This window comes from Rhinolophus hipposideros (assembly GCF_964194185.1).
Source record: "Rhinolophus hipposideros genome assembly, chromosome: 13".
Classification (NCBI taxonomy): domain Eukaryota; kingdom Metazoa; phylum Chordata; class Mammalia; order Chiroptera; family Rhinolophidae; genus Rhinolophus; species Rhinolophus hipposideros.
In genome coordinates this window covers 65328492-65348531 of record NC_138059.1, presented here as the reverse complement: position 1 = coordinate 65348531, position 20040 = coordinate 65328492, and the positions used below count along the sequence as shown (strand labels likewise).

General features: G+C 35.6%; 1 protein-coding gene across 13 annotated transcripts in view; it reads left to right on the top strand.

The window, feature by feature from the left end:
* Nucleotides 1-20040, top strand: part of EYA1 (EYA transcriptional coactivator and phosphatase 1) — a 157418-nt gene that overhangs the window by 44350 nt on the left and 93028 nt on the right. For all 13 annotated transcript variants that reach the window (XM_081070355.1, XM_081070351.1, XM_081070348.1 and 10 more), the window contains 2 exons: nucleotides 11013-11095; nucleotides 11504-11690. In XM_081070355.1, the coding sequence (XP_080926481.1) occupies nucleotides 11013-11095; nucleotides 11504-11690 (270 nt within the window). The remainder of the gene's footprint in view (nucleotides 1-11012; nucleotides 11096-11503; nucleotides 11691-20040) is intronic.

Below are 20040 nucleotides of genomic sequence, written 5' to 3'. Positions count from 1 at the left end.
CACTTAGAGAAGAAAATAACACAAATGCTAACTCCCTCTTTCTGTATAATGTTGTTTGATCTGCTAAAGAGATTGGGTTCAAACCGATGAAGAGTGACAATAAATGAAGGGCAGAGGTTGTTAGCGGGGCATGGAAGGGCACACACCTCCGCCTCTCTCTGCACCCCAGTTACTGGGGTTGGATAGGAAGTGGGGGTGATCGAATAATAATCTAATGGGACATCACCTTTACTTCCTTTTGTCTGCCTATCCACAGGTTTTCAAGTACAAGCTGAAATGTGTCAGTTTATCAGTCATTTAGAACCTCAAAAGTGCTTAGCAAAATGTACTGTTTTTCATTATCTACAGAAATGGTACTTTTCGAAACAAAAAAATGCCAAACTCCAAAACGTCCAGTTTTCAGATCAGAAAGTATATATTAAACCATTTTATAATGTGCAGTGATTAAGCATTTGAGATTTGCATTTTCTGGCATAAAATGACATGATAAAGTTGGAACTGGAGAATAGCTATTGCGACTTGCACTAATGTTTAAAATTCCTCCATCACTGCTTTGCCAGTCTACTTGCATTTATTTAGTTGGTGCCTTTTTTTGCATTCTAGAGTTTGTGTGTGTGTGTGCATAAGTTGATATTTTTTAAGTAATATTCCATTTCAGTTCTTTTGGGACCGTGTGATAGTTCAAGTGACAAGTGTTCAAAATTGTATGGAAATCTTGGGAAATCTAGTTATAGCAATAATTAATCAATGATCAATACCAATGTTATTGTCCATTTGAGTTATTTTTTAGTTAAAATATATAGAAATGAATCAAGAGAGAGAAATGTAAAGATTTTGCAGTTCGTGTTACCTAAGTGAAGCATTCTCTTTAGAACGTAACAAATTATTACTGGGCTAGAAAGGAAAACTTGGTCATAAAAATCCTTCTTGTAAGAAAGGGGGAAACTTTGGTTTTAAATAGCCCATCTGGCCTTCAGAGGTCTTTCCCTGGGGAGCTGCGCTAACTTCTGCCACAGAGATCGCGCCTGATGATGGACATAGCCCATGGCAAAGAGGCCAGGGAAGGAAAGCAAATGGACTTCTGTGAAAATACGCGAGGGACACATAGCATCCTGCTTGCCCAGTAAGTGCTAGAAAACGCTCTAAAGCATGGGAAGTACAGACAGGCCCCAGCAGGTTCCAGCATTCTTATGTTGGCTGGGATTCTGTTTTTTAATGTGAGTCCTTGTTCTCTGTGAAGTAGACCTTTGACCTACACGTTACCTTTTTTTTTTTTTTTTGAAGTTTTTTGAAGTTATAGCTGGGCAGTGTTCTCCAGGTTAAACCATACACAAAATTTCGATTTAACATTTTAAATCATGTTATAAAGCAACAGAGACTGCGTTCTTCTTCACTATGAAAAAGGAGCAGGGATTTATTAATGAAAGTTTTGAGGGGTTGGTTTATTTTTAAACTACAGTTGCTTAGCACCTATAGAACTGGGTGGCCCACGGAGTCTTCCAGCAAGACTGTTTCTTGTTTGTTACGGTTGACAAGACCATCACCCTTTCTCTGTAGGAACCCCTGCCAGTGACAAGAAGAAAGCAGAATCTTTGTGATACACAATCCCTGGGTGGCGTTACGTAATTTACTTTTAAAACTATGTACTAGCCTAAAAAGTCAGTAACGGTGAAGAAGTCTTTCCAAAGTGAGATAGTTTGAGTCTAAATGTATTTACTAAATTACTCTGGTGCTATTGTCTCTACCCTTTGTGTCCATATAACCAAACTTAATACCACTTTTCATAATATTTAATCCTCCTTTAATGTTCCTGACTCTGAACATCTAAAAGGCGGATTTGGAGTGGTAGAGTGGAAAACAGTGATCCGGTAGGGGTGGAGATAATGGTCATTCCCCAACCAAGTATCCTTGAACAAGGAAATCACCATTCTCTCTGCCTATTGGAAAATGACAAGGATGTCTGCCTCAGCTACCACACATACTGATCTTGAAAATAACCTGAGACAACAGCTGTAGAAATACTGAAATATAAATGTACCACAAAAACCTAGGATGTTATTGCCTTCTGAATTTGAAATCTTTCATATGTAAGCAAGACTTATATTTTCATTAATATACCCGTGATATGCCAAGATCTGAGCTAACAGTAGCCTTTTAGGAGGCCTGTACCTGTACCAAAGTCAATGTTCTATTAGGGTGTCCGTGTGGTACATGGATGTGAACTCCTTGTACCATCTCGGGTCCAGTGGTCCTCATATCTGAGATCAGTGAGGTTCTTATACACTGTCCAAAATCCATGATGCTCCATTTAAAATTTTATTTGATTTAAAACTCGGCTGGATCCCTTTTCTCCACATCTTCACCAGCACTTGTTGTTTGTTGATTTATTGATGATAGCCATTCTGACTGGAGTGTGGTGATATCTCATTGTGGTTTTTATTTGTATTTCTCTAATGACTAGTGAGGTTGAATATTTTCTCATATGCCTGTTTGACATCTGTATGTCCTCTTTAGAAAAATGTCTCTTCATCCCTGCCCATTTTTTAATTGGGTTGTTTGTTTTTTTGGTGTTGAGTTGAATGAGTTTTTATAAATTTTGGATATTAACCCCTTATCAGATGTATCATTGACAAATATCTTCTCCCATTCAGTAGGATGCTTTTTGTTTTATTGATGGTTTCTTTTGCTGTGAAACCATATTTTTAGTTTGATATAATCCCATATGTTTATTTTTTCTCTTACTTCCCTTGCCCAAGGGGAAATACCAGTAAAAATATTACTAAGGGTAAGGTCTACAAATTTGCATGTTATATTTTCTTTTATGGTTTCAGGTCTTATATTTATGTCTTTAATCCATTTTGAATTTATTCTTGTGTATGGTATAAGGAGGTGGTCCAGCTTCATTTTTTTTGCATGTGTCTGTCCAGGTTTCCCAGCACCATTTATTGAACAGGCTGTCTTTACTCCAATGTAACTTCTTGCTTCCATTGTTGTGGATTAAATGACTGTATAGATGTGGATTTATTTCTGGGCTCTCTATTCTGTTCCATTGATCTATGTGTCTGTTTTTATGCCAGTACCATGCTGTTTTGATTACTATAGCCTTGTAGTATGATTTGATGTCAGATAGCATGATACTTCCTGCTTTGTTCTTATTTCTCAAGATTGCCGTGGCTATTCAGGGTCTTTTATGGTTCCATATAAATTTTAGGATTATATGTTCTATTTCTGTGAAACATGTCTTTCGTAGTTTGATAGGAATTGCATTGAATCTATATATTGTCTTAGGCAGTATAGATATTTTAACTGTATTCTTCTTATCCATGAGCATGGTATGTGTTTCCGTCTATTTATATTTTCTTTAATTTCTCTTTTCATTGTCTTATAATTTTCTGAGGACAGGTCTTTTACTTCTTTACTTAAATTTATTCCTAAGTGTTTTATAATTTTTGAAGCAATTGTAAATGGGACTGTTTTCTTAATTTCTCCTTCTGAGAGTTTATTATTGGTGTATACAAATGCAACTGATTTCTGAATATTAGTGTTGTATCCTGCTACTTTATTAAATTCATTTATGAGTTATAATGGTTTTTGGATGGAGTCTTTGGGGTTCTCTCTATATAGAATCATGTCATCTGCACATAATGACAATTTTACTTCCTCCTTACCAACTTGGATGCCTTTTATTTCTTTTTCTTGTCTGATTGCTGTGGCTAGAACTTCCAGGATTATGCTGAATAAAAGTGGAGAAAGTGGGCAACCTTGTCTTGTTCCTGATCTTAAGGGAAATGGTTTTAGCTTTTCCCCATTGAGTATGGTGTTAGCTGTGGGTTGATTGTATACAACCTTTATTGTGTTGAGATACGATCCCTTTAGTCCTGCTTTCTTCAGAGTTTTTTTCATAAATCGCTGTTGGATTCTGTCAAAAGCTTTTTCTGCATCTATTGATATGACCATATGATTTTTACTTTTCATTTTGTTAATGTGGTGTATCACATTAATTGATTTACAAATATTGAACCAACCTTGATATCAGGAGTGAATCCCACTTGATAGTAGGGTATGATCTTCTTAATGTATTGCTGAATTTTGTTTGCTAATATTTTGTTGAGGATCTTTGCATCTATGTTCATTAGGGATGATGACCTGTAGTTTTCTTTTTTTATAATGTCTTTGTCTGATTTGGGGATCAGGGTGACAGTGGCCTCATAAAAAGAGTTTGGGAGACTTTCCTCCTTCTGGATTTTTGGGAATACTTTGAGGAGAATATACACCCAGTTCTTTATGGAAATCATTCTCACTGGACTCTTTTGTCATTCACCACACAAGATTGAAATTTTCAAACACCAGCAAAAGAAGACATAATTATGAGATGGCAAGACAGAGACCTGATAACATCATTTGAATTCCTAAATCCATCCTTGCTATATGCAACGTTAGACTTTCCAAATTTATGAGCCAATGAATTCCTTTTTTTAAAATTAAAAAAAAAAAAAAACTCAAACACCAGTGCTCTCTCCTGCTTGAACCTAGATGAAACCCTTCAAAGGTCTGAATCAGACACAGCTTATTCTTCTCTTTGTGAGGCAGCAGGATAAATATAACACAGGAATTTAAGGAACGTAAGTTCATGTTCAGGATGAAACATGATCAGGATGAAAACAAGGCTAATGAAGGCTTGTTTAGTACTGTTCAATGAAGAGGTAAATGATGATATCAGTTATGACTGAGCTGGAGTTTCCAGAAGGTGAGATCAGTGCAGAGGAAGAGTCGTGAAAGCTTATTGGAAAGACAGAACATGAGCCTTGAAGGATGGGAAATGGGGACTGATAGAGTGAAACATTAAATTAGAGGAGCAAGAATAAGATGAGTTTCCAGGATAGCAGTGACCCTCCCTGAAATAATGGAGTGGTCAGCATATTCTCCTCCCTGCACCATCATCCCAGCTCTTCTCCCCAGCCCCCATCTCCAGACCCAGTGACAAAAACATACATACCCTTGTATTTATAATAGCTCCTCCCCACCTCTCCAATTCTTAAAAGGGAAATCAGAAGCATAACATGTTCTGTGTTCCAATATGTCCATATTGGTATATTCATGGTATGTTCAACATTCAGATTGTTGGGTTTTTCAGTTGAAGAATGTCATTTGTTATCCTAAATTGTTGTTATTTCCTTTAAAAAATGATCGAGAGACTTCTGCCACCTACCTTGAGTCTCCCCCACCCCCACCCCATGCAGTTCCCGATAAACCATTTGCTGTCTGATCTTTGGATAGTTTCTGCTCACCCTCTGCCAAGGTTACTTCTTGCCCTCTTCTGTGCATGGTTGTGCTTTCCTTTCCAACCTAACCAGGTGTTGTCATTTCATTCACTGAGCAGCTCCGTGTCACAATGTATGGTGCCCACGAACGTGATGCAAGTGGATGTTTCTTTGTGTTGTCTGAGAGAGAGAGAGAGAGAGAGAGAGAGAGAGAGAGTGTTTAAACTTTCTCAAGGGATGGACTCATGACCTAAAGTTATAAGTGAAGACTCCTGTAAATCAAACAAACTCATTTGGATCGGTCCTAATGGAAGAAGGTCTTTTTTTTCCTGGTCATGTTTTGCCCTTTCTGCTCTACGGTGTCCATGTTCCAACCTGGTAGACGGTGTCCTTCTACACAAATGGGCCTGTCCTGCTGAGCCTTCTCAGAGCAGGAAGTGGGTGTAGCAGTGACACTCCAAGCTGCCATTTTGCCTTTGCTTTGTGGTGTGGTGTTCTAAACTTTAGTAAAATTCCCCTGCTAGTATGGCACCAGATTTGCATAAGATCAGCTGTCAGAGTGGGACCCTCTGCCCCCTGTGAGCTTTACCCCTGCTGAAGGACCCAAAATACCCAAAACAGTCTCTCAGAAGCTTCCATTCTGTAAATGCTTGATGAGTGTGATTACTTTCTCAGTGGCAAAAGAAAGCTTACACTGCTTATGTGTTGTTGAAGCCATTGCTAAAACACCTACTAAATTGGTATTAACACACAGTGGTACTAAAACTCAGGCATTACAGGTGTTTGGGAAACCTGTGGATTTTCAGGTCATACCCCTTCTCCCCTCCACCTTCCACCTCAGTAAGTGATTCCTGTGTCTAAGGAGAGGCCCAGGTACGTGTCTTTCAATAATACTTCCTCATGAATCTGGCAGTTAGTTGGCATTTAATACGTTGGTAAAAATGAAAATGAAAAATCCCTTAGTTACTTTGAGATGCAGTCTCCTGTGGAGATTAAGAGCTTCGACACTGGAGCCAGATAGCCTGGGATTGAATCCCACGTCTGCCACAGTTGCTCATAACTTGGTAGTTTGTTCTTCTGTAAAATGGGATATAATGGTGCCTACCTCATGGGGGCTTGTGACGGCGCAGCGAGCAATGACATGTAAAATACTTTATTTGGGCCTGGCTCAGGTATCACTCAATAACTTTTAAGTACTTTCATTCTTGTCACTGGTATTTTGCCTCCAATATATTGTTCTTCATCCTACAGAAGAGAACACGTTAATGAATTTCAGAACATCCTATAAAGCAATATAGAATAGGTAAGAGGCCATGAGAGAGCATTGTGCCGACTCTTAACTACGTTTGACCTTCACTTCCACCCAATGGAAGCTATATCATCTTAACCTGCTGTTTCCTTATATGCCAAATGGAAATATTAATATTCCCTATAACATTGCATTGTTATGGAGTATGGATGAGCCTGTAAAAGGGAAGCATACTCCTAACATCAATCGATGTTATCTCATTTGAGTGTTGTTACAGTTTGTATTCTGGGCATGTTTGTCTGGGTTGACTACAGATATCCAATTATTTACGTAGCTCTAAGGTTTCTTTTTAGCCTATTCCTTAGGGAAAGGATGAATTAATTTAATACAATTTAATTTAAATATATTTATTATTATATAATTAAATATAATTATTACGTAATAATTAAATATATAAATATATGATTAAATATAATTAAATTTGATTTACATATGAATTAATTTAAATCATTTGGGGTTAACGGATTAATTGTTAATTAGTGTGAATTAGCTTAAAATACCGATTAGTAAGTCATGGGTATATATGTAAATAAATAATGTATATAATATATACATGTCACAGAGATAGATAGATAGATAGATAGATAGATAGATAGATAGATAGATAGATAGGTTCATTGATTTGGTAATCCAGGCTTAGGAGCAAAGAGGAGAAGAGTGGAATAATTCAGGGGAGGTTTTTTTGAGAAAAGGGGTTACTAGTTCATGCTGAATTTTGAAGTTGATGAGAAATTAGCCAGGATCTGATGGGAGGAAGTTAGAGAGGCAGGGAGTCGCCTTAAGAGAAAAACACGTGCTGCTTCACTCGTGTTGGGCTGAAATGTGTATCTGAGTGGGTTGGGGTTACTGAGAAGAATCCATACAGTCCAGGAGATAAACTGGACCCGGCCTGTGCCTAAGAAAGAAACCCTGGTAAGGAGTTTGAATTTTATCCTGAGGGCAGCTAACAGTTCCTTTTTTTAAGCAGGGGAGTGAGAAGCCTCAGAGGTACACAGTAGAGAATGTATTGTACTGCCTGTGTGGAGAAGGAACTGGAGCGGGTCAGAAGGTGGGCAGGAACCCATCAGAGCAGGCTGGCATAGACACGAACAGTGCTCTGTGCCTCCGTCCCATGGGAAGGAAGATGGGGCAACCCTGCGGACCTGGCTGGTGGTGAACGATTACTATTGCCTGAGCCTGATTCTCTCCTACATACACCTCCCCCTGAACTCAGTTAGATCCTTTTAGAAGTTGCATCAAGTCTCCTAGGCCGCTGGAGTGCCATTTAACGCCTGCTTCATATTAAATGGATAGGAGTTCAGCCTGCAGTGGCCAGCAAATGAGTCTAACTTATGCTGAGTTCCAGCTAATGTGCAGTTTTGGAAGTAGCATTAAGTCTGGGAAGTCACTTGGGTACCATTTGGAGTACTGAACTGTGATTTACTTGGTCATACCTCTGTGGCCTGTATGTGCCAATATAGCTTCCACGGTCCCGTCTGCTTTGTTCCAAGGAATAACTTATGGAATGAAAACATCCACTTTTAAAATACATTTTCTTTATTTTACTCATTTTCTTGGCGGTGAGGGATTATTGAGGTCAATATTTATTATTCAGAAATGTGCAGTAGAAATGAAAGTAGCAAGTCATAACCTAAAATTGTATCATTGAAATGAAAGGAACAAGTCATAACTCAAAGTAATTTTTCCTATATAATAAAGTCTTAAAAAGCATTGCTATTCACACACTTGTCCGAAAGAAATTTACCTTTTTTTTACAAGGAATTTTTTAAATGTTCATTATAAGTTCGCTTTATATATAATATCCATATTACTTGTTCACTGATATGTAAATACATAAAGAATGAGTCATATACCCATGAGAGCCGATATTTAAAAAAAACAAAACAAATCTAATGTTATCTTGATAAGTCCTCTGACGTCCTCCAAGACTGTGTTTTAGTCATCCTTTTATCCCCATCTAACTATCACCATGAGCCATATTCAGTAAAATTAAGAGGGATGAGATTGGCACGTGAAAATGAACATTAATATGGAGATTTATTTGTGTATCAAGAGCCCACTGTTTGTAGTAGAATAAGTCCTAGGAGTGTGAGAACTCTCTGCTTGTCTGTCATAGGTGTTCTGGGAACTTTGAACAGCTGGAATTCCTGAAAGATACAAATGAACAAACCTCAGATATGAGTCCGTGTGATAACTAAATTTGAAACAATCTTAGGAAACATTTTCCCTCCTTTAGGAAAACAACAAATCCTTGAGTCAGATTTTCAAAGTTCAGAGATGCTTGATAAGAAAGTAGAAAAATAATTTTAGAGATGCAGAGAGATTAAGTCCTATTGAACTAGTTTGGGAAAGTAAAAAGAAAGAAAAGATACGTAAATACAGTGGAGAATTTTAGAAATGTTTTCTGGAATAAGCAATAACAGTTCCTAACTTTTGTTGATACTGGAGATTGTTCACTGTGCTTTGCAAAACATTACCTCATTTGATCTGTTTAAGAAACCCTATGAAGTAGGGAAATTATATCTTAGAGTGATTAGGTGATTTGTCCAAAGTCCAAACAACTTATAAGTGATGAACTGGAAACTTTGTTTTCTGACTCTTAAGCCAGTACTTAAATGTTCAGTAGCAAGTAAATAATTGGCATATATGAACTGCCACATCATACCCAAAGGCCTCTGTGAATAGCTAATTCATACTGAAGACTTCCTCCTTGAGCTGCCAACACATTTACTGCCTATACCACTCATTTGCCATAAAATTTTTATTTTTTTAAAAATGGTTTCTCCATTTACAGAAGCAATGCAGGTTCTGAGTAGAACATGTTTAAAGGTATATTGGCTTCGTGAATATTATGTGACCCATGATTGTACCTCTCCACAGATGATATTTCTGAGATTTTTGTGCTTTTAAAAATTGTTTCATGCTTTTAACGATATTTTCAATGAGATTACAAAACGTACTTTTGTTTTAGTGTTTACTTGAACGAAATAGTATGACATGTTTTTTCCCATGTCATTAAACGTCATTATAACATAATACAATTTCAATAGCTTCATAGTGTTGGATTATCTGATTCACACCTATGAAAAATGTGACGATGTTTCTGCGAAGTTCTGTTATTAGGAATAACACTGAAGAACATCTTTGATAACTATCTCTTTGTATAAATCTTTTTTTTTTTTTTTTTTTTTTTTTTTTTTTTTAGAGTAAATGTCTGCAGTAAAATTGCTAGGTTAAATGGTATACAAATTTCTTTCTTTTTTTTTTTTTTTTAAGATTTTATTGGGGAAAGGGAACAGGACTTTATTGGGGAACAGTGTGTACTTCCAGGACTTTTTTTTCCAAGTCAAGTTGTTGTCCTTTCAGTCTTAGTTGTGGAGGGTGCAGCTCAGCTCCAGGTCCAGTTGCCTGTTGCTAGTTGCAGGGGGCACAGCCCACCATCCCTTGCGGGACTCGAGAAGTTGAACCGGCAACCTTGTGGTTGAGAGCCCACTGGCCCATGTGGGAATCGAACTGGCAGCCTTCGGAGTTAAGAGCATGGAGCTCCAACCGCCTGAGCCACTGGCGGGCCGTCCCTACAAATTTCTTAATCATTGACCAAACAGCACAACAGAAATGTTGTGCCTTTTTAGTATCCATTTTGAATGTGTGAATGACATCTTTTACACATTTGCCAATTCCTGATCTTGTCTTTTAAAAAATCTTCACCAATATGATCATCATGCTTTTGCCTAGTAGTTTAGCAGTAAGATAGTAAATGAAGCGAAGGACGTCGTAGGTTTGGATCCGGCACAGTGCCTGCTGTTTGTTGTCAAACACATGTAGCCATTCAGCAAATAGAATGCCACCTAGAGAGCACATGTAATCCTTAAAACATTGATCATGTTCCTCTCTGAGCTTTGTTTTATCAAATACTTCAAGGACTGCCGTTCATTCTCGCCTGTGAAACGAAATAATTAATTTTTGGGGTGCTCCATTGGGAGGACAAGTACAAGTCTGAGAACACTTCCATTTCTTGGAAGAAGCATCACAGGTTTTGAGTTTGCAAGAACTTTAAAGATCATCTCATTGGGTCCCGTCCTTTTACATTCAGCATACTTAATATCATATATGAAAAATCCTGTTGTGTTTTGCAAATGAAAATGGAAAGTTCAGTGTCTCATCTTTTGGCACAAATGTATAACTTTGTAGTTTATATGTGTTATTAATGTCCTCAGAAATTTAAACCTCTCTGCTGTTTCATCCTTTGTAATATAGTGAAACTAAAATTGTCAGCCATTTCAAGAAAATGAAATTTTAGCCATGGCAATGGATTCTGGTTTTGAAGAGAAACCAAATGCGTTTGCAATGAACTCCAGCTCTGTTTAATCTAAGTAATAATTTCCTATAGGCACATGATTCTAGGTGGCTTCTTCAATGTATTTCTTTTCATTTTGTTTTAGGTAGCAGTTTTACAACGTCGTCAGGATTATATACAGGAAATAATTCGCTCACAAATTCCTCCGGATTTAACAGTTCACAGCAGGTAATTTTAAAAGCCAATTTAACTTCTGAAATTTAAAAAATGCAACAGATGATGTTCTTACATAAAAAAGATCTGCTTCTAGTACACTGTGAGAGCTTTCCTAAGCCTTTCATAGTTTTTTTTTTTTTCCTTTTAAAAATCTTTTTAGCAGTCTTATAGGGTGAGTTGTCTGATTTTCAGATTGCTTTAATTTTACCTAGTAATACAACATGGCCTAAAAGCAATAGGAAATGTGTATCAGCTCTTTGTTTGCGAGCCTGAGCATATCGGCCAATGTATGCCTGTGTGTTCCTATTTAACTTCAGAGGAAACACAGAAACACACACACATGTGCCGCTGTACTTTGAAGAGGGAGAATTAAGCAGCCTGTATTCTGACCGATGGTTCTCGTGTGATTTGATTTGGTAGGACTATCCATCTTACCCCAGCTTCGGCCAGGGTCAGTATGCACAATATTACAACAGCTCACCGTATCCAGCACATTACATGACGAGCAGTAACACCAGCCCAGCCACGCCTTCCACGAATGCCACCTACCAACTCCAGGAACCACCATCTGGCATCACCAGCCAAGCCGTTACAGATCCCGCAGCAGGTAATGACGTGCATTTTATTAGTCCTGCAGGCTCTATTTCTAGTGGTTTCAATGCATTTTTCTACAGTCATATATTCATGCAGTGGTTGCACAGTTTGGGCAGATTTGCACAAGTCCTACATAGAAGTCAAACAATGTGGTCGTGGCATTGACTTTGTTTCAAATTTTTAGTACAAAGTGTGTACATTTCAAAAGCACATGAAATAGAGGTTTTATTTAGTTATAAGTGTATACAATTTTCAAGGTAGGTACAGTTTTTAGATGCATAATTCTAAATATTTAGCTTTACTAACTATAATTATAACTTGCTGACATCTTGAATATGAAAATAAGTGACATCACCTTGAGTTTAATGTTTATCATCATTAAATCGTTAATGTTTTTCCAAAAAACAAATAGCATCAAACAGTTGGTTATGAAAAATAGCGAGACCCCTGCAGATCCCTTCCCACTCACGTGGATTTCCTAACTATAGGCCTGAGCATGGGCGTTTTCCACACTTCTGCACAACCCTTGATGGGTCCTTGATGGGAAGTTTTCCTAGTTCTTCCCCTTTATTAGTTCTTTCTGGAACTCCTAAGGTTGCATGCTTAATTTCCTGAACTGATCCTTCCCTAAGTTTCTTATATTTTCTCTTGTACTTCTCACATCCTTGTCTTCACATTTTTTAAACATAATCTCTCCTTTCATGGATTATGAGGTGAGCTATTTTCCACCAAGAGTCAGAGAGTTTTCTTCCTTTGCCCTTTACTCCTAGAGCCAAAGTCTACTCTGTTGCTGCAACTCAGGTTCACATGGTCTGACATTGAGAAAGACTTAATCCTATGATATTGTGATCCTAGAGTGTTCATTCTAGGTGGTTATCCTAAATCATGGGGGGAAAGTTTTATATAATAGATGCTAATTTAAATTTTGACTGTAGGTTTATTTCATAACTATTAGCAGGCAACCCCCCAAAAAAAATCTTTCAGTTTTTAGTGTTCTACCCTTTCTCTTAAATATACTGTTTTATTCTAGAGTAGGAAGTACATCATCCATAAACTTGTGTTCCAACTAACTGCAAATACGCCTTCTTTCTGCTGCACATCTCAACTCTAAACATTTTTATCTTTGATCGTCATATTTCATTTACTTTTAAAAAAACTAGCTTGATAGATATTTTTTCACTCATGTCTCTTCTGTCTTTTACATTCCACATCTGTGTAATATCACTCAAGGTAAACTTTGTTATAGAAGATACTGAATTTATGGTAGAAGTTATTGTAGAATTTTCATCCCTACTTCCATAAACTTCACATAGGCAGCAGGAGGAAAGACAAAGGCTTCTCCCAACTTTAGGCAGATCTTGAGTTTTCTCATGAACCCTCTGGGCCATGCAAAATCTTGAGGACTAAAAGGAGTTTGGAAATGAAGACAGCTATGTGAATGAGAAGTAGAAAAACTCTTTAGGGTCTGTGGAATAAAAATGAGAAAAGGAGACAAGAGAATAATTTTACTTAATTCCTGGCATTTGGGTTGTAAAGAGTACAGTATAAAACAAACTGGTAGCTTAATTATGTTTCTTAAATTGAGGTTGATTAGAGCTTTTTAGAAAAGACCATTTCGTCATATAAAAGTTTGTCTCTGAAATTTGACTTTGTTCTAAGGAAATTTTATTTATAAAAAGGAATGCGATATCAAAGTAGGAATAACTGAGCACAAAGCCATGCCACGTGGAAAACAGTGCAAAATTATCATGTTCAAAAGGTATAGATGTGATTTTATTTTAAGAATTTATAATCTATTTTAGGTTTTATTTGAATAAATGCTTAGTGTTTTAGGTACTTTTTTCAATTTTGGTATCTTTAATGCTACAGAATTGGAATGTATTGAACTGGGGAGAAAATATTTTTCAGATTTCTTATATTCACCTCTTCCCACTAAAATGAATGTGTATGGATAAGCCTTTGTTGTATTACATAGTTGAAAGTGGAAAGTTCAGTGAGTTTCCACATTGGAAAAGAAATGTGGATTACTTAAAAAATTTAAGGAATATTTAGTCTGGATTTTTTGTTTTGTTTTGTTTTACATTTGTGGTAAGACTGTGGATTCAGCCTCAATTTTCTGGCGTTAACTTTCCTTTCTTACTAGTCTTATATAAAATTATAGACTTGTCCTTGAAGAAATGGAAGTTTGGTTGATAAAGTACATAAATTTATTAAAGAATTAGAAGAAATTATTAATTACATATAACCTAATGTTTTTGTTTTGAGATAGAAATAAAAATAGTTACAATAATGCCCATTTTTTGTTAAAATAATTTGAAGTGTTTTTCCTTTTAATTTAAAGTCAGTACTTTCTAATGCCAGAAAGTTAGACTCTTAAGCATTGTCTGAATTTGTGTGTGACCAGAATTCTGCCTTTCAGTTTCGTGGAATTGTGCAGTGTAGATGATGCGTACATAATACATGTAGTCCTTCTCCCATATTTTAAGATTTGTTTTTCTATTGTTTATAGAATTGTTATGGCATAATGAACATATAAAAATAACTTTGTAAGGTTTTTTCAGGGCAAACATGTAAGCACTCATTTGTTTTTATATTGGGCATTTAAAAATTATATGAAGAATAGGTATCTTTTAAATCCATGATACTATGCAGTATTACTTATAAACATGTACCTCCTCATGAATCTTAAGCTCAAAAATTATTTTGATGTGTTTATAACTATTTATTGAAAGCTGTATTCTCCTTTAGATAGGCATATGTAATATAATAATACAACATACCTTGAATATGGAAATTTATTCTCCAATTTTTAATTCACTTAAAAAACTAAAAATAGTGCATTTGCATTCATTCTTGTTCATTTTTGTCGAGATATAATTGACACATTAGTTTCAGATATACAGCATAATTATTCAATATTTGCATATATTGTGAAATGAGTACTACAATAAATCTAGTTAACATTCATGACTACACAGTTACAGATTTTTTCTTGTAATGAGAACTTTTAAGATCTACTCTCTTAGCAACTTTCAAATCCTTTGCATTTGTTTTTTTAAAATGAATTTGTGAGTTATGTTTTGACTATCTTAAAATAAAATTTACATCATCTGGAGATATGTAAGAATCCATCTACCTTGAGAAATACAGTGAGATTTGCCTGGTCATTCAGCAACATTTTAATTTGTTTATGGGATTCAAGAAAATCATGCTTACTGTTCACCTAGCAATGCCAACCTCCTCCCTTTCAACTGGGGGACATTTTGGTTGCTTCCAATTTTGGCAATTATAAATAACAAAACTACTATAAACATTTGTGTGCAGGTTTTATATGGACATAATTTTTCAGTTCATTTGGATAAATATCTAGGGATATGATCCCTAGATTGCATGGTAATAATGTATTTAGTTTCATGAGAAACTGCCAAATTGTCTTCCAAAGGGGCTGTACCATGTTGTGTTCCCCCCAGCAATGAATGAGAGTTCCTGTTGCTCCACATCCTTGTCAGCATTTGGTGTTGTCATTGTTTCAGATTTTGGCCATTCTAGTAGGTGTGCAGTGGTATCTAGTTGTTTGAATTTGCATTTCTCTAATGAAAAAATATGATGAGTACTTTTAATATGCTTATTCGCCATGTGTATATCTTCTTTGGTGAGGTGTCCATTCAGACTTTTGCCCACTTTTTAATCAGGTTGTTTGTCGTCTTCTTGTTGAGTTTTTAGAGTCCTTAGTATGTTTTGGATACAAGTCCCTTATCAGATAGGTGTTTTGCAAAGAACTTTCTCCCAATCTGTGGCTTGTCTTTTCATTCTCTTAACAATATCTTTCGCAAAGTGGTTTTCAATTCGAGTTAAGTCCAACATGATTTTTTTCTTTCATGAAACATGCTTTTATATCTAAAAACTAATTGCCGTGCCATAGGTTTTCTCCTGTTACGATCTAAAAGTTTCATAATTTTGCATTTCACATTAGTACTCTGATCTGTTTTGAGTTAATTTTTGTGAAAAGTATAAGATCAGTGTCTAGATTCACTTTTTGCCTGCGGATGACCGGTTGTAACATCACTTGTTGTGTTGAAAAGCCTATTTTTGCTCCACAGTTAATGGAGCAATTCAGTTGCCTTTAATCTTTGTCAAACATCAGTTGTGACTATATTTGTGTGCGTCTGTTTCTGGGCTCCCTATTCTGTTGCATTGATCTATTGGCTTTTTTTTTTCTTTGCCAATACCACAGTGTCTTGATTACTACTGTTTTATAGTTAAAGTCTTTAGTTGGATAGTATCAGTCCTCTGACTTTATTCTTCAGTATTGTGTTGGCTATTGTGGGTCTTTACCTTTTCCATGTAAACTATAGAATCAAGTTATCAATGTCTACAAAGGAACCTCACTGGGGTTTTGTTTGGGGACTGCATTGAATCTACAGAGCAGGTTAGGAAGAATAGACAAGAGTGAACCTTGATAATATTGAATCTTTCTACCCATGTACATGGACTCTCTCTTCATTCATTTAGATTTTTATTTTTCTCCTCAGTTTTGTAGTTTTCCTTACATAAATCTTACACTTATTTTTTTAGATTTCTGGTTTTGGGTGCTAATGTAAATTGTGTGGTGTTTTTAATTTCAAATTCCAACTGTTCATTGCATGTACATAGGAAACCAGTTGATTTCGGAATATTATTCTTGTCTCCTTCAATATTTCTATAATCACTTATTAGTTCCAGGAGGTTTTGTTGTTGTTGTTGTTGATTCTTTGGTGGTGGTATTTGTTTGTTTGTTTGTTTACATAGACAATCATGCCGTCAGTGAACAAAGACTTTTATATCTTCCTTCCCAATCTGAATACCTTTTATTTCCTTTCTTGTCATGTTGCATTAGTTAGGACTTGCAGTGTAGCATTGAATAGTTGTGGTGAGAGGAGGCAGCCTCTTAGGGAGAAAGTCTTAGGGAGAAAACATCTGCTTTCTCACCACTAAGTATGATGTTAGCTGTAGGTTCTTTGTAGATTTTTTTTAAATCACTCTGAGGAAGTTCTCCCTATCATAGTTTGCTGAGAGTTTGTTGTATCAGGAATGGGTGTTGGATTGTATGAAATGCTTTTTATGCATCTGTTGATATGATCTTAACACTTTTTCCTCTTTAGCCTGTTGATATAATGGATTACATTAATTGTTTTTCAAAAATTGAGCCAGCTTTTCATACCTGGAATAAATCCCACTTGGTCATGGTGCATAATTCTTCTTATACAAAATATTAGCAAAATTCCGTTTTGCTAATATTGTGTTAAAGATCTTTGCACCTATGTTCATGAGCTAAATTGGTCTGTAGTTTTTATTTCTTGTAATGTCTTTGTCTGGTTTTGGTATTAGGGTAATGCAGACCTCATAGACTAAGTTAGTAAACATTTCCTCTGCATCTGTTTTATGGAATAGGTTGTGGAAAATAAGTATTATTTTTTCCCTAAATATTTGATAGAAATCACCAGTGAACCCATCTATGCCTGGTGCTTTCTATTTTGGAAGGTTAATTATTATTGATTCGGTGTCTTTAATAGATTAGGCCTATTAGGATTATCGTTTCTCCTTGTGTGAATTTTAGTAGATTGTCTTTTAGGGAATGGTCCGTATATCCTAGACTATATGTAATTTGGAGTTCATAATATTTTTTATTATCCTTTTAATGTCTATGCAGTTGGTAGTGATGGCCTTCCTTTCAATTTTGATACTAATATTTGCATCTTTTCTCTTTTTGTCTTGGTTTGCCTAGCTATAGGTTTATCAATTTCATTAATCTTGTCAAAGAGCCAATTTTTGGTTTCATTGATTTTTCTCTATTGTTATTTCTAGTCTCAGTTTTATTGCCTTTTCTGCTTTATTTTGTCTTTTGATTAATTTGATTTAATTTGCCCTTCTTCTGGTTTTCAAAGTCTTGAAGCTTAGATTATTGATTTTAAATCTTTCTTCTTTTCTAACATACATATTCAATGCTATAAAGTTTCCTCTAAGCAATGTTTGTTGAGTCCCATAAAGTTTGGTAGATACTTTTTAAAATTTTAATTTAGTTCAAAATATTTTTATTTTCATTATCATTGAAACCCTTCCTTTTAAAGATGTATATATGCATTTTTTATTAGTTTCAGGGGTACAAAACAATGTAATAGTTAGACATTTACACCCCTCACAGTGATAACTCCCCTCCCCCAATCTACTACCCCTCTGACATTGCATGTAGCTGTTAAAATTCCATTGACTCTATTCCCCATGCTGTACTCTATATCCCATGACTATATGTATATGTATATGTTAAATTATAGTTGACATTCCATATTATTCAGCTTCAGCTTCAAGTGTACAGAGCAGTGATCAGGCATCTACAAAGGCCATGAAGTGGTCTCCCTAATAAGACAAGTTCCCATCTGATACCCTACAAAATCTTTACAGCTTTATTGATTACATTCCCCAAACTGTCTTTCATACCCTGTGGCTATACTGTGGCTACCGATTTGTGCTTTCTAATCCCCTCACCTTCTCCCTCATCCCCACTCCTTCCCATCTAGCAATCCTGTTTTTTTCTCGTATCTCTGTGAGAAAACTCTTAGACATTTATTTGATGGTGTACAATAAGTACCATTTGTGACAATAGTCCAGTTATTCATATCTTTCCATTTAAGTAACTGTATTATTAGAGAACATGTTTATTTTCTCAGAATGGTACATTTAAATTCCACTATCTATGAAAGAAAATTTTGGTCAGTGTCAACTCTTTTTTTTTTTCTTAATAAAATTTAAGACTGTAAGAGTATCAAAATTGAATCCAGGATTACTTTAATTTTTCAACGATGGATTTCATTTTAAATTTCTTTCCAATTTTGAAAAGAAAAATTTCTTTTAAATTCAAAAAACTTTTTAAAACAATTCTTTTTTACAAAGTCAATGATTTTCTTCTATGTCTAAAAACATATAAAGAAAATGACATTTTTAGGATGTTTTCCTTTTGTTCTAATATCTAAACTCACATGTTATCATTTCTTAGCCATTAACATATAAAGAGTATGTTATTTCCTTGTACTGAACCCTAAAATCTTAAGGCATATTATTACCAACATAACACATTGGTTTCAAAAAGTGGTAAAATAATTTAACCACTTGAGAGTAATTGTCATGAAGGAGTTTTTTAATTGACTTTTCTCAAAAGAGTACTTAAGCCATTTTTAAAAATTATTTACTTTTTCAGTTACAGTTGATATTCAGTATTTTATTAGTTTCAGGTGTACAGCATAGTGGTGAGACATTTATATAATGTATGCAGCGATCCCCCGAGTAGGCTGGTTCCAACCTGGCACTATACATAGTTGTTGCAACATTATTCTCTATGCTGTAAGCCATTTTTGATTTTCTTTAATCACGTGATATACATATAATCAAAATATGAACACTCATTTGTGATCCAGTTACTATGCTATATTTAAATAATTTGACTTGAAAACATATTTCTTGTCCCAAACCTCTTAGAACATCTTATAATAATTATGACAGCTATCCTAATAATGATGCATAGTAAAAATACAATTGTGTTCAGAACTTGACATTACTTGCAGTCTTATACCCATGAGGTAAATACTATTTGTTCCCATTTTACAGACGAGGAAAACTAGACACACAGTTCTTAAATACTGAATGTTAGGTATTATAAGGTTAATGAAGAACTTTGAAGCCAAATTCTTATGAAAGGACTGTTCACTTATAAGATTGTTATTATGTTTTAAAACAATACAACTAACCAGGGAGAAATAACAGAGTAAATGATAAATAAAACATTTCCGGTTAATGTAAAATCAAAGCTAGCTATTTATTTATTAGGAATGAGTTTTAGTACAAATGCCATACAAAAGTTAATTTTTTGAAGGATTTGTTCATTTGAATTCCTTACAAAAAACTTGATGTTGAAATCTACCTTTTCATGCTCTGACTGCACTCAGACGATTTACTGGTTAAGGTGATGCACGGGAATCTTGCCAATATTGAATTTCAAGTGACAGAGGAAAAATCAGTATAAGAGGGAATTCAATATGCATGGGAAACCATTTGTTCCCTCTGCTGCTTTGATCCTTGCCAAGGCACCCGAAAGTAGAGCAAAGCGCCTGAAAAACGGGAACATTCTTGTGCAAAGTTGCAGGACTCTGAGCTCTCACAGGAATTCAGTGTGACAGGATGAAAAACTAAACGGCCAGCCGGCTTCCCTATAAATGTGAGGAATTTGTGCCACGTCTATACTACCTAACATGCCTCTGTGTGTGCACTGTAGATATCCTGAGAGGTTTGCAACAGCATGAACTCTGAGTCCTATGTTTTGCCGAGTGAGTGGT